The sequence below is a fragment of the Rhineura floridana genome, chromosome 1 (genome assembly GCF_030035675.1).
Source record: "Rhineura floridana isolate rRhiFlo1 chromosome 1, rRhiFlo1.hap2, whole genome shotgun sequence".
Taxonomy (NCBI): domain Eukaryota; kingdom Metazoa; phylum Chordata; class Lepidosauria; order Squamata; family Rhineuridae; genus Rhineura; species Rhineura floridana.
The window spans coordinates 322,688,348-322,700,387 of record NC_084480.1 but is presented as its reverse complement, the minus strand read 5'-3'; the positions used below and the strand labels follow the sequence as shown (position 1 = coordinate 322,700,387).

The 12,040-nt window shown below is 53.9% G+C and overlaps 1 protein-coding gene across 6 annotated transcripts in view; it reads right to left on the bottom strand.

Moving 5' to 3' along the window:
• Nucleotides 1–12,040, bottom strand: part of PLEC (plectin) — a 142,896-nt gene that overhangs the window by 96,362 nt on the left and 34,494 nt on the right. For 2 of the 6 annotated variants that reach the window (XM_061607252.1, XM_061607256.1), the window contains exon 1: nt 3,236–3,399. The exons of the other annotated variants lie outside the window; for them this stretch is intronic. In XM_061607252.1, the coding sequence (XP_061463236.1) occupies nt 3,236–3,326 (91 nt within the window). In that variant the 5' untranslated portion in view covers nt 3,327–3,399. Of the gene's footprint in view, nt 1–3,235; nt 3,400–12,040 lie in introns of those variants that run through there. 6 annotated transcript variants of the gene reach the window in all.

Below are 12,040 nucleotides of genomic sequence, written 5' to 3'. Positions count from 1 at the left end.
TGCACCACCTGCCCCTCCCCCTCCCCTCCCCACCAAGGAAGCTCCCCCAAGCCTGCCTCCCACCTGGGCAGTGAGTCCCACCCTCGTGGGAGGCAAGGAGCGAGTGGGTGGGCTGTGGAGAACAGGCCCAGGGAACAACCAAGAACACCATGCCCCTGAGCATGTGCAGTCAGCCACTCCCCCACCCCTGAGTAACCCCAATGCAGTTCCACATATCTACCCCGCCCCAAGATCTGGAGGCAGACACAGGGGCTTCCTCCCCCCCCCACAATGCCCGGCTCTCAAAGGAGAAGGACCCCTCTAGCCAGATGCCCTGGGGGTCCTCCCCCCTTAACCATCCCCAATGCAGCCTTGGAACTATAGAACAGGAGAGTCAGAAGGGGCCTATAAGGCCATCGAGTCCAACCCCCTTTTACGGTTTGTGTTAGCATGGGGGAGAGGAAAGAGTGGACCCAGAGCCATGAGGAGGTGGGCTGCCTCCCCCCCTCCCCCTTCAACCTGCCCCTCATGCATACTCCTCCTCCCCCACCCAGACCCCTTAGCTGTGGGGACAGCTCCCAGGAAGTGAAGACTGTCTCACCTTTGCACACACGGGCACCCCCGGCCCTCAGTGGCAACTGGCAGTGCCATGTTGCCAAAAGCCAGCAGGGCAGGTAACGCAGCCTCCGCCCACCTGGTGCCCTCCAGAGCAGAGAACGACTCCCCTCAGCCCCAACTGGCATGGCAAGGGCTGATGCGAGTTGTAGTCCAAAACTTCTGGAAGGCACCAGGTGGGCAGAGGGAGGGCTACAGCATTGGACTAGGACCAAGGAGTCTGTGTTGGCATTGCTTTTTAATATGTTCTTAATCCTTCTTTTTTAAAATGTTTTTAATCTTAGAAGATGTTTTGAAAGCTTTTTTTAAGAAATGTTTTTTAAACATGTTTTCTTTTAATGTGTTTTAAAGTTTGTTTTTATGATGTTTTAAAGTTTCTAGTGCTTTTGTTTGCCGCCATGGGCTCCTGCTGGGAGGAAGGGTGGGATATAAATCAAATAATAAATAAATAAGGAGACCTGGGTTACTCTCCCACTCATCCATGTGGCTTGCTGGGTGACCTTGGGCCAGTTATCTTCTCAGCCTAACTACCTCATAGGGCTGTTGTGGGGATAAAAAAGGGAGAGGAGAGAATCAAGCATCCCACCTACATCTCCTTGGAGGGAAGGAGAGCAATAGATGTAACAAAATAAATAAGAGGTGCTAAGTGCAGCATTCTGGGGTTCCCAAATGAGCCCCCAATTCCCATCCCCACCCTGCCCCATCCACCCTCTATTAGGCAAGAAAAGGGCAGTGTCCCCTCCCTGTCCTTCTAAGGGCAGGTGAGCAGCAGATGTGGAAGGGGGCAGCTCCAAGGGACCAGAGGGAGGGAAGGGAGGAGGGCCGCCCTGGCTGCCTGTCCATCACCTCTGAGTGAAATCAAGCAGGGCTCTGGCTCCAAGGACAGCCTAGGGAGGGGTGGATGGGAAGCGCAGAGGGAGCTGCGGGGGTGGGAGGGGGCGGAGAGAGGAGATGCTTCAGGAAGCCAAAAGCTTTTAAATAGCTCTGAGCATGGCTTTCCCCTGCAACCAGCTGATTATCTGCAGGGCAAGGCCCCCCCTCTCCTGTTTCCCCAAGCCATTGCACAGCAGTGGTGCCCAGGGGATCCACAGCCCCCCCCAGCATCCAGATGCTTTGCAACCAGAACATGCCTAGGGGGGCAACACTAGAGATTAATGGAGAAAGGCTGCTCTCGTGGGTAATTAATAAATAAGCACGTGCAGAGTGCCTTTGTCCAAGTGGCCACAACCAGCCCCACATCACTGAGCTGGGGGAAGGGCGTCCAGATCAGAGGGCAGAAGTATCCCCCCTCCCCACAGTGGGGGCTTATTTGAAAAGATGCACGTCTGGAAAATTGAGAAGAAACTACACTGAGGACAAACGGTCTTCCTGCTCTCTCTGGGACAGCTAAAAATCTGGCCCAGCCAGTTTGAAGCCAACAAGGTGCTACTTTTGACCCAGGGAAGGCGGAGGAAGCCAAGGGTGCTCTTCTTTCCCCCACCCTCTGGCATCACACCCAACAGGTGTTCCAGTGGGGTGGGGTCTGCAAGGGGAGACAGGGTGAGGCAGGTACCCCCACCCCAAATCCCTACAAAAAGGCAAGCTTTCCACCGTTTGCAGAAACCGCTAGAAATCTCCTGTGCCTCCCTGCCACACTCAGCTGGGCGCCTTCCTCCCTCCCCCCCATCATACACCCTTACTACCTGCTGATCTGCTTTTTCCCATTCCTGCCAAGGCACAGCACCCACAAGATGTGGGACCCCTTTCCCACCATGCCAAGCTCTGCACCCCACACAGCACAAGGGTCAAAATGCCAGCCCTTGATCTAGCCTCACCCGTCAATTAACAAAAACTATGGAATAAGCAAGCCAAGCCTGATAGTGCCACCCTCAGTGCTGGCTTCTCCTTTAAAATACTGAGGACTAAATTAACTTGCCATTTAATAACCAAATACACTCCACTTTTATTCCCTTTCCAGAACCCAAAGTCTACCCAAAACAGAAGCAAACAGACCCTGGACTTCTTTCATTTTTAAATAACACCACCACCACCACAACAAATATGTCCTGTAGTTTTATCCGATTGAAAAGAGCAGAACATAAACAGTCTAACTAACCCATTAATTGGCCACGCTGACTGAAGTTCAGGCCTGCCAGTTAATCAGCTGAAGCTCTGGTGGAGTAATCTATTAATAGGGCCGGCACCAAACGTAAAAGGCCTGCTCTACCGAGGGAAGGATGGGCAGGTCTGCGCGCAGAAGCGCCTGAGTGGGGCCAGCCTCCAACCGAGCCCCCAGAAAGACAAGGCGAAGGCGGCGAGGCTGACCCCCTCCTTGCCAGCCTCGCGCAAGCCCTGGGATCCCGCCCCATCCCCCCCTCGCCCCGCAGTCGCCGAGCCTTCCCCCTGCCCGCCGAGCTCAGGCTGGGCGGAGGAGCTCGCCCCGCAGCACCCGTCGGGCCGCGCATGAGGCCCGGGAAAGACAGCAAAGAGGTTGGGCCCGCAGGCGAGTTATGCCCTATTAAGGGAAAGCGCCGGAGCGGAGCGCCTGTCCGCAGCCCAGCAGGCCCTGGGCGCTCTCTGGGCAGCCGCCGCCGCCGCTGCCAGCCCGCGCCACGTGGAGCAAGCGAGCGAGTGGACGGGCGCGCTGCTGCCTGCCGCCTACCTTTGTATTTCTCGCGCACCTCCTCGTAGGCTTGGATGAAGTCCTTCTCCTCGGGGTTGGGGGGCAGGAGGCTGAGATTGAAGGCGGCCATGGCGCGGCGGGCGCGGGGCGGTCTGGCTGGGCAGGGGGCCGCGCCCGGCGTGTATCTCCGGGGGGCGAGGCCGGGTGGGACGGGGCGGGCGAGGGAAGGAGACGGCCCGGCTGGCTGGCTGGCCGGGCAGCCAAACCCTGGAATGACATTCCAGCTGCCTGCCCGGCCCTACCCCTTAAAGGCACCGCCGCCCACGGCCCGGGAAGAGCGCGAGGAGGAGGAGGAGGAGGAGGAGGAGGTGGCGGACGGCCGGGCTGCTGCCTGCCCGCCTGCGAAGCCGGGGCGCACCTGCCGGCCTCTGACCTGGAGATTCGCGGGGCTGCGCAAGCAAGGACTGCCTGAAGGGCCCGTCAGGCCGCCAAGGCGCAGTGGGGCTGCCCCTTCGTCGCTGGCGCGCGAGGGTCGCTTTCCTCGCGCCTGCGGCGTGGCCGAGCCCGGGGCCCCACTGGAGCCATTTCTCTCGCGAAAAGGGGACTTGGTGCGGAAGCACGCCGCGGGGTCCCACCGCCGCCCTCCAGCAAGGCCTGTCGGAGGCCCTGCTCACTTGGCTAAAGCGAGGCGCTCCACTTAACCGGGCCCTGCGTGGGCCGCCAGAGCCCCTGAAGAGAGGGCGGAGCCGCCGGGGAAAGGGCGAGTGGCCGATGGGGGCTTCCAGGGCCGCTCCCGCCAAGAGCCCGTGCGAATACACCCCCCCTCCGCCGCTGCATCAGGCCGAAGGGGCCCACTAGCCCAGCAGCCTGATCTCACAGTGCCCAACCAGGTGTCCATTCTGGGAAAGCCAAACGAAGGTCACTCGCCCACTTGTGATTCCCAGTAACTGGCAGGCAGAGGCGTAAGGCCGGAGGCATCGCGGCTAGTGTGCACCAAGAACCTTATTCTCTTCCATGAATTTGTCTCATCCTCCTTTAACGCTGCCCAAGTCGGAGGCCATCGCTCCCTGTTTTCGGAGGCAAATTCCATGGCTCAACCATACTTTATTCTGTCTGCCCTGAATCTCCCACAATTGAGCGTCAGTGGACGGCCCCACTAGGTTCTACCAATACTCCAGGACTAGTATTCTGAGAAAGCAGGAAGAGCTCTCCTCTGCCCACGTTCTCCACACACCATGCATACTTTCCACAGAAACCTTTGCATGGCTGCCCTGCCCTCAGCACCTGCTCCTGATCCCCCCACCATATGACACTTTCCCCTTTGGGTTAAATACAAGAGCGAAGTAGCACATGGCAAAAGTGCCATTTCCCCACCCCTTAGCCCCAGGACACAGAATCACTCTGCACATGCTCATAAGAACACCCTGCTGGATCAGGCTGGTGGCCCATCAAGTCCAGCCTCCTGTTCTCACAGTGACCAGCCAGATGCCTGCTGGGTAGCCCAGAAGCAAGACCTGAGCGCAAGAGCAACTCTCCCCTCCTGCAGTTTCCAGCAACTAGTATTTGGAAGCCTATCACCTCCACCTACGGGGTCAGAGCATAGCCAGCAGGGCTAGTAGCCACTGAGAGCCTTCTTCTTGAATTTGTCTAACCCTCTTTTAAAGTCATCCACATTGGTGGTGCTCACTGCCTCTTGTGGGAGCGAGTTCCAGAGCTTAACTACGCACTGCATGAAGGAGTCCTTCCTTTTGCCTGTCAGATGTTCTTTTTCCTTTATTGTTCCTTCACGTATTTTCGTCCTGAACCATGACCCTGAGAACAGCTTCTAGGGCTTTGATGGGGGGCTTTGGGCTTCAGAGGACCCGCCTCACCCCTGGAACAAGCCCAGGTGGCCGGCAGACGCAGGTTCAGGGGCTGGTGCACCCCCCATGGATGCCTTGGTTGGCACCTTCAGCATGGCATCCAGGGGCACCTCTGCATAGGCCAGAGGACATTGCTGCCAGACATGGTGGCACACAACCTCCCACAGCTTGGGGGTGGGGGCTGTTCCTGAGAATCCTGAAACCCCACAGAAGACAGAGAGGTGCCCAGACTTAAGCGACCCGGAAGATTCTGCTCTTTCACAGGACACAGAAGGACTCCCCCTTCGGAGTTTTCCAGGGCAAGGGTCTCTCCACGCTCCAAGCAACTCTTCCTCCCCCCACCCCCCCTCCTGCCTGAGCCTCTGGCCCACTCATCTGCCCTTAGTTTCTAGTAGTGTGAGCGTAACTTGAGCAGGTGGGCGGGCAGGCAGGCTTCACACACACAGAAAGATGACATGAGCTGTTCCCAGCCTGCCCAGCAGGGAGGAGAAAGAAAGACGGCAGCATGTGTCTTGACACTGCGCAGGCCGGCTGTCCCACCCCCTGCAAGGAATGAGACCAACAGGTATTTATAAAGCAGCGCCCAGGGATGTTTCCAGGAGAACTTTCTCCGAACTCCCCCCCCCACAATTATTCCTCTCACCCCCACTTGGCACATGTACCCCCCACACTGATGTAAGCGGCAACAAAATAGCCACAGAGCTGCACCGAAGGCAAGGGGTGTGGGGGGGGAGGAGGGAGTGCCCCAGAGGGATTATTTGTGCTGCAAAAAGCAAAGTGCCCCAGCACTGGCCAAGCATGTGTTGGTAAGTCGACATGCCACAGCAGGACATCAGCCTCTTGGGCTAAGACAGTCGCTTCAAGTTCCTAATCCTCAAGTATAGAAAGGCCTGTGGCAGCAGAACAGTCAGCCAGAGAGCCAAGGGGGGGCAAAGCAGTGGGCTGTATTCACAAGGGAAGGGGGCAGCAGGACACCACCTGGGGCATTAACTCAAATGGACACAGGCACCGGTTGGGGGCCCAGCAGGTGCGCACACACAGGCAGGCAAGCAGGGCTACCCACCCCTTCCACAAACACCTCCTTCCACCCCACGAACATGTTTTGTGGCACAGGCAATGTCTGCCACAGTCTGCTGTACAGGGAGAGGGGAGATCAAAGGCCAGTCTGACTCCAGCACCACTTCTCAAGCAGCCCACGAGAGGAGGAGTTGCCCAGGAAAGGCAGTGAGTCACTCCTGGGGCAGAAGGGAGCCGTGTCAGGCGGACTCTGGGCAGGCTGTGCCCATACCGGGCTGATCACCAGCCTTTTATGGGAGCAGACGTGCTCAGGGTCACAGTGCAGGGCCCTACTGCACCTCTTACCTGGGCAGCCAAGCAGCCGTTACAGGCACCTCTTGGAATGTCCTGTCTCGTGGGGCCAAGAGAGGGCCCTTGTGGAGGAAGCCGCCCTGGAGGCTGCGTACGGTCTGAGCCAACTGGTGAGGGCCCAAGGACAGCCAGTGAATGGGTCGCTTAGGAGAGCCCCCATAACAAAAGCTCCTTTCTCAGCCACTGGCGCCTCTTGCTTGGCTCTGATGGCCATGCTGCCAAAAAAAGCTGGCAGGCAGCCTGGCCGGTGCAACCGGCCTCTGCAGCCCCAGGAAGAGCCTCAGGGCTGGACAGAACCCAAAGGCTATCTAGTCCAGCCCCCCCCCCCGCCTAAAGTGCTGTAGGCTTTGTGTGGTCCTTACACCCAGCCCCAGCCCTTTTTATGCACAAGGACTGGCGTCAGGATGTCGGCGCCTTAATGCAGCAAGGCTTTTAGCTGGCTGCCAGGAGAGCAGAACGGCCTACTAAGCAGAAAGTGGACCTGCTGGCCCCGGCAGATATCAACGTGCCACCCCCTCTCTTACTCAGCAGGGGGGCAGGCTGGGCTCAGGATGTGGGGGCTGCCATCCGCAGGCTCTCTATCGCAAGCAAGGGGTGGAACACACAAACGGAGCGCCCCACAGGCCTGTGCCCAAGTGACTTGTCCAAGTAAGCCAGGCCACGGGCCAAATTCCTTTTCCAAGCATCATCGTCTCTCAGCTCTTGCCGGTGTCCCTAAAGGTCAGCTGCACTGTTTTCCTCCTCTCACCCTCGCATCAGGCTGTGGAATACCTCCACAAGAGCACCCCCCGCTCCTGCATCCATGCTCACAAATCACCAGCAGAGATTAGAATCACCGGCTTGCCCAGAGGGATGCACTGAAAAGCAGGTGAAATGGGGGGGGGGCTCCTTGGTAAGAAGAACAACATTATTCATAGGGAGCCTAGACCAAGCAGAAAGCAGAGACCACCTGGGATCTTTGCCCAGCTTCCTCGGGGGGGGTAATCTCCCCACCCCAGCTGGCTTCCCTCTGGAGCCAGCCGTGGAAGAAGGCATTCAAACTTCCCACTCCATCCCTGCAGCCGATTCATCGCGGAGAATAACCCAGCAGTACGACAGTTGTGGTGGCATAAGCCAGGAATGCTGAATGGCCCAGGCAATTTCAAGAATACTGGTAAAGAAAAGCTTGTTCAGAGGCAGCACAAAGAACGCACATAAGGCACGCTGGAGAAGGCACATCAGATGTCTGGACTGCGAAGAGAGTGCCGGCCAGATCCTGTGCCTCTCAGTTCATGGACAGCATCCGGATTATCTCTGGCCCTTCTAATAAATAGTCAGGGGCAAGGAAGAGAAGGGTGAGGGCCAACAGCAGCCAGCTCATCATGGCCTGTCCTCAGTTGTTAACTAGGGTTGCCAAGTTCAAGCAGACCCTGCAAGGGCTCCGGTGCCTGCAGGAAGCACAGGCCAAAGACGGACTTGGAGCAGGGCAACATTTCACAGCAGCACCGTGCTAGGGAGACCCTGCACATGGCAGAATTTCACACACACCTTCAAATTCCCCCCACTGGAATGAGGTGCAAATATGTTTAATTGTGCCTGGATTGCTGCCCTCTAGTTTTCATGCCCCCAACACAGGCACCGTACAGGAAGAGATGAAGAGAGAGCTCCCTCGTTGCCAGGGCCCATCGCGAAAAGGAAATGGCAGCAGCCTTGCCAGCCAAGGGCCTCCTGACATCACGGCCCCCTGGGCTTTCTAGAGCCATGGTCAAAGCACTTCAGCCACAAGTCACGCTGGATGCAAATTTAATTTGTCATGCCTACTTGGATCGCTTCCAGGGGCAAGAAAGAGGGAAACTCTGAACTTTAACAGGCCAGTGATCAAAGGGCTACTGCTAGGTATGGAGGACACCCCCTCTGCATTCCAGAGCAATGATTGCCTCTGAACCTTTGGCACAAGCAGGGAGGAGATGTAAACAAGCAACACAAGAAGGTGGAGATACGTGGATCACGCACATTCCTCTCTTGGAAACAGCACACTTTTGCCTCTGCACCGCAGGAGAAGATTCCACAGCCACTCAGGCGAAATCTCCTCCTCTGAAGGAAGGCCTTGCCAAAGTTGCCCTTAAACCACCTGTTGGAAGTGGGGCAAGAGCAACTCCTGTTTTGTCCTTTTGTTTGTGTTCCAGAAGGGAGATAGAGTGAGGGTCCTCCAGATGGAGAGGCTTGTTTACCTTTACCTGTGATGCTCTGACTGACTTCCTTTGTTGTTAGACTGATATGTCTTAGGGAAGCTTATCTGCTCCTCCTCCTGCTACCCTTTCCACTCCTTCCTTCTCTGACTGGAGGGAGGAGACATCCTTTTGTCTCTGCTCTCTTTCCTAGCCATGGGGCTAACTCCTACACCTGGGTGTTATGCCTCCAACTTAGTTAGAACTAGGTTTGCCTTTCTATCTATTATGTATTTCTATAAATAAAGTATCTTCTCTTATTTTACTAAGGCTCAAGTCTCCGTGATGCTGATGCAGGGTAAAAGCCTGCTTTCTTAGGTAAACGCATGCACACGCAGGCACACTCACATTTCAACATCTGCTGTTACTCTCTGCTGCTGTTGCACTGCTTTAAACAAATTTAGCAACACAAACACACACAGCAACACCACCTTCCTGCAATTCAGCCAGTTGCCTCTTGTCCTCTCCTGGGTGACCAAATGCCAGCCCTCTTCTTCCATTGGGCACCCTTGAATTTTTCGGAAAACTGTCAGCATGTCTCCTCACAGGCGTGGATGCATTGCACAACACGGCCAGGTGCAATGCTGACGAATTGCAACTGGGCTGATCAAATACCCCTTCCTTTCTCTGATAACAGGGCTGCACCTTCCAAAGTTCCTTCCTCACGTGGTGGGAAAGGATACTGGCTCTTGTTTTGTAATTAGCCTTTATTGTGTCAGGCTGAGGTTCCTTGAGAGTGAAAAGACAAGAGATGCCCTTCCAGACTTGCCCTTGGCATCTACTCAAAAGTGCTTAAGGCAGGTGAGTGACCTGCAGTGGAGAAGGGACAAAGTGCCACCACCGATTCCACTGCAGGGACTGTGATGTCATCTCCCCTGCCCTGGAGTTCTTTGCTGATCCTCTGCATGCCAAATAAACAAGCCTTTCTCGGAGAGAGATCCACTAAAGAAGCAACGCAGAAGAAGAGGGAAGATCCATTTAATTTGCATGCATGGCAAAGGGTTAAACTGCCAAAGTCCCTGTATTACAACCACTCAGAATAAACGGGTTACACTTCTGAGACCAGCAGAACTCATCATCAGGCTGGATGTCAAGAGACTGGAATGAAAAAAGTTTGGCTTGATGTTGAAGCCGTAATTACATCTGCACTGGTCAAAAATGAATTCCCCTCCTGTTGTCTCAGAAGGGGTGTGGCTGCAGGGGTTTGTCCTGAAGAGCCCCTGTACTTTTGAATTTGCCTCTGCACCAAACTCCCTACACCCTTCAACCATACAACATTGTACGTGGAAATTAGATGAGGTAAAAAGAGGGTTATACCACCTTTTCAGTCAATACTCGCACTGAATGAAGGGGCAGCTCTAATCCACAGAAATGGCTGCAAGTTCAGAAGGTGGTGGTAGTTACTCCAGATTTAATTAATAACACAAGGGTAGAATTACGTGCAAGCAATGTTAAGACGTAGTTGGTGTCAAAGTAGTCCTGTGGGTCCTTGAGTGGACTGAACCACACACTTGTTTATTTATTTATTTATTATTTGATTTATATCCCGCTCCTGCCTCCAGGCAGGAGCCCAGGGCGGCACACAGAAGCACTAAAAATTGTTTTTAAAAAATATGTTTTTAAATTTGTATATTTGTTTAAATTGTTATAAACTGCCCAGAGAGCTCAGGCTATGGGGTGGTATACAAATGTAATAATAAATAAATAAAATAAAAACATATCAAAACATCATAAAAACAGACCCTAAAATACACCAAAACAAAACAACGTTAAAAACATTTTTTTAAAAAAGCTTTGGCTTCAACCAAATAGCAGCTCGCAGGGCAGCAGGGGTGTGTATCTCTAGTTCCCTGAAGACAACTCGGAAACTTCCACTGGTCCAAAATGCAGCGGCCAGATTCCTGGCTGGGGTTCCTTTTTGAACTCTCATAACCTCAGTTCTAAAACAGCTGCATTGGTTGCCAGTTCATTTCCAGGCCCAATTCAAAGTGCTGATGTTAGTATTTAAAGCCCTAAGCAACTTGGGTCCCAAATATCTCAGAGACCGCCTCCTTCGCTGCAGACCCCCTCAGGTGTTAAGATCAGCAGAGGCAGACCCTCTTGGTAGTTGTGGACTCTCAGAAGTTTTGGGGGGTGGCAGCTTGGGAGAGGTCTTTCTCTGTGGTGGCCCCTAAGTTATGGAACTCCCTCCCCACCGAGGCGCTTCTGGCACCTTCACTGTACAGTTTTTGGTGAATACTGAAGGGTACCTCTTTACCCTGGTCTTCAGCACCGGAGGTGTATGTTTTCAGGACCCCCGCCCTATTCCTGTGATTGAAATGTGTTTCCATTGTTCTTAATACCGTATTTTTTGTTACCCACCCTCGGACCTACTGCCAAAGGGCAGGTAATAACAACAACAATAATAGAACTTGGCATCAGTTTTCAGATGTAGCAAGAAAGGGGGTGTTCTTCTTTTTGCAACCAAGGCTGAGCTTGACCACCACCAAAGGTTGCTTAGGTGGAAAATAATTAGTTTTCATTTCTTCTGTCTTACATTGTGTGTGTTTAATCATTATTGTTATTTATATTTTATTAGGTTTAAATTTGCAAGATGCTTCATGCATCTTTGGAATGAAAAGCAAGGTGAAAATCTGGTTGGGTTTACTGCCAGTTCTGGGTGGGTTTGCTCTCCCCCTAAAGGAGCATGTGTCAGTGTGCCGGGCTCCCTTCTTGATCCAGCACTCCTCTCTCATGGGCAGGCAGCATCGGCAGCCAGGGGTGCCTTAGCTCAGCTTCCGCTCCTCACAAAGCCGGACCTTGCTTGCCACGGCCATTCATGCTTTAGTGACATGCTGTACATGAGACTGCCCTTGAAAAGCGTTCAGAAATTTTGATTAGTGCAAAACGCTGCAGCCAGAATACTGATGGGAGCTAGGCACTGTGATTCTATCACAGTGGCTGAGGATTATTTTCTGCGCTCAGTGAAAGCCCTTAATGGCTTGGGACTTGGGTACCTCAAGGGTCGCCTCCTTCCACCCGTTCCTCCCTGCACACGCTGATCCCCCTCTGCGCCCCTACTCCCCAAACCTCGGACTGGGGAGGCGAGGATGGGGTCAAGCATGGGCAGGGCCGTTTCCATTGTGTTGCCTCCCCTATGGAATGCTGTCAGGCCACACAACTGCTTCAGATGGCTAATGAAAAACTGGCTTTTTAAAAAGGCGTTTGATCAATTGCGTGATTTTGCTGGCTCAGTTTTGTTGCTTTTGTTAAGCAGGCTGGAAACTGTTAATTGATTAATTTGACTGTATACTGTGGTTTTTTAAAGGATTATGTCTGTTTTATTCTGTTTTCATTCCTGCTTAACTGTTTTGAGCCTCCTTGGAGAAATAGCTAGGACAGATTTTTTTAAAATAAAAGTATTTTCC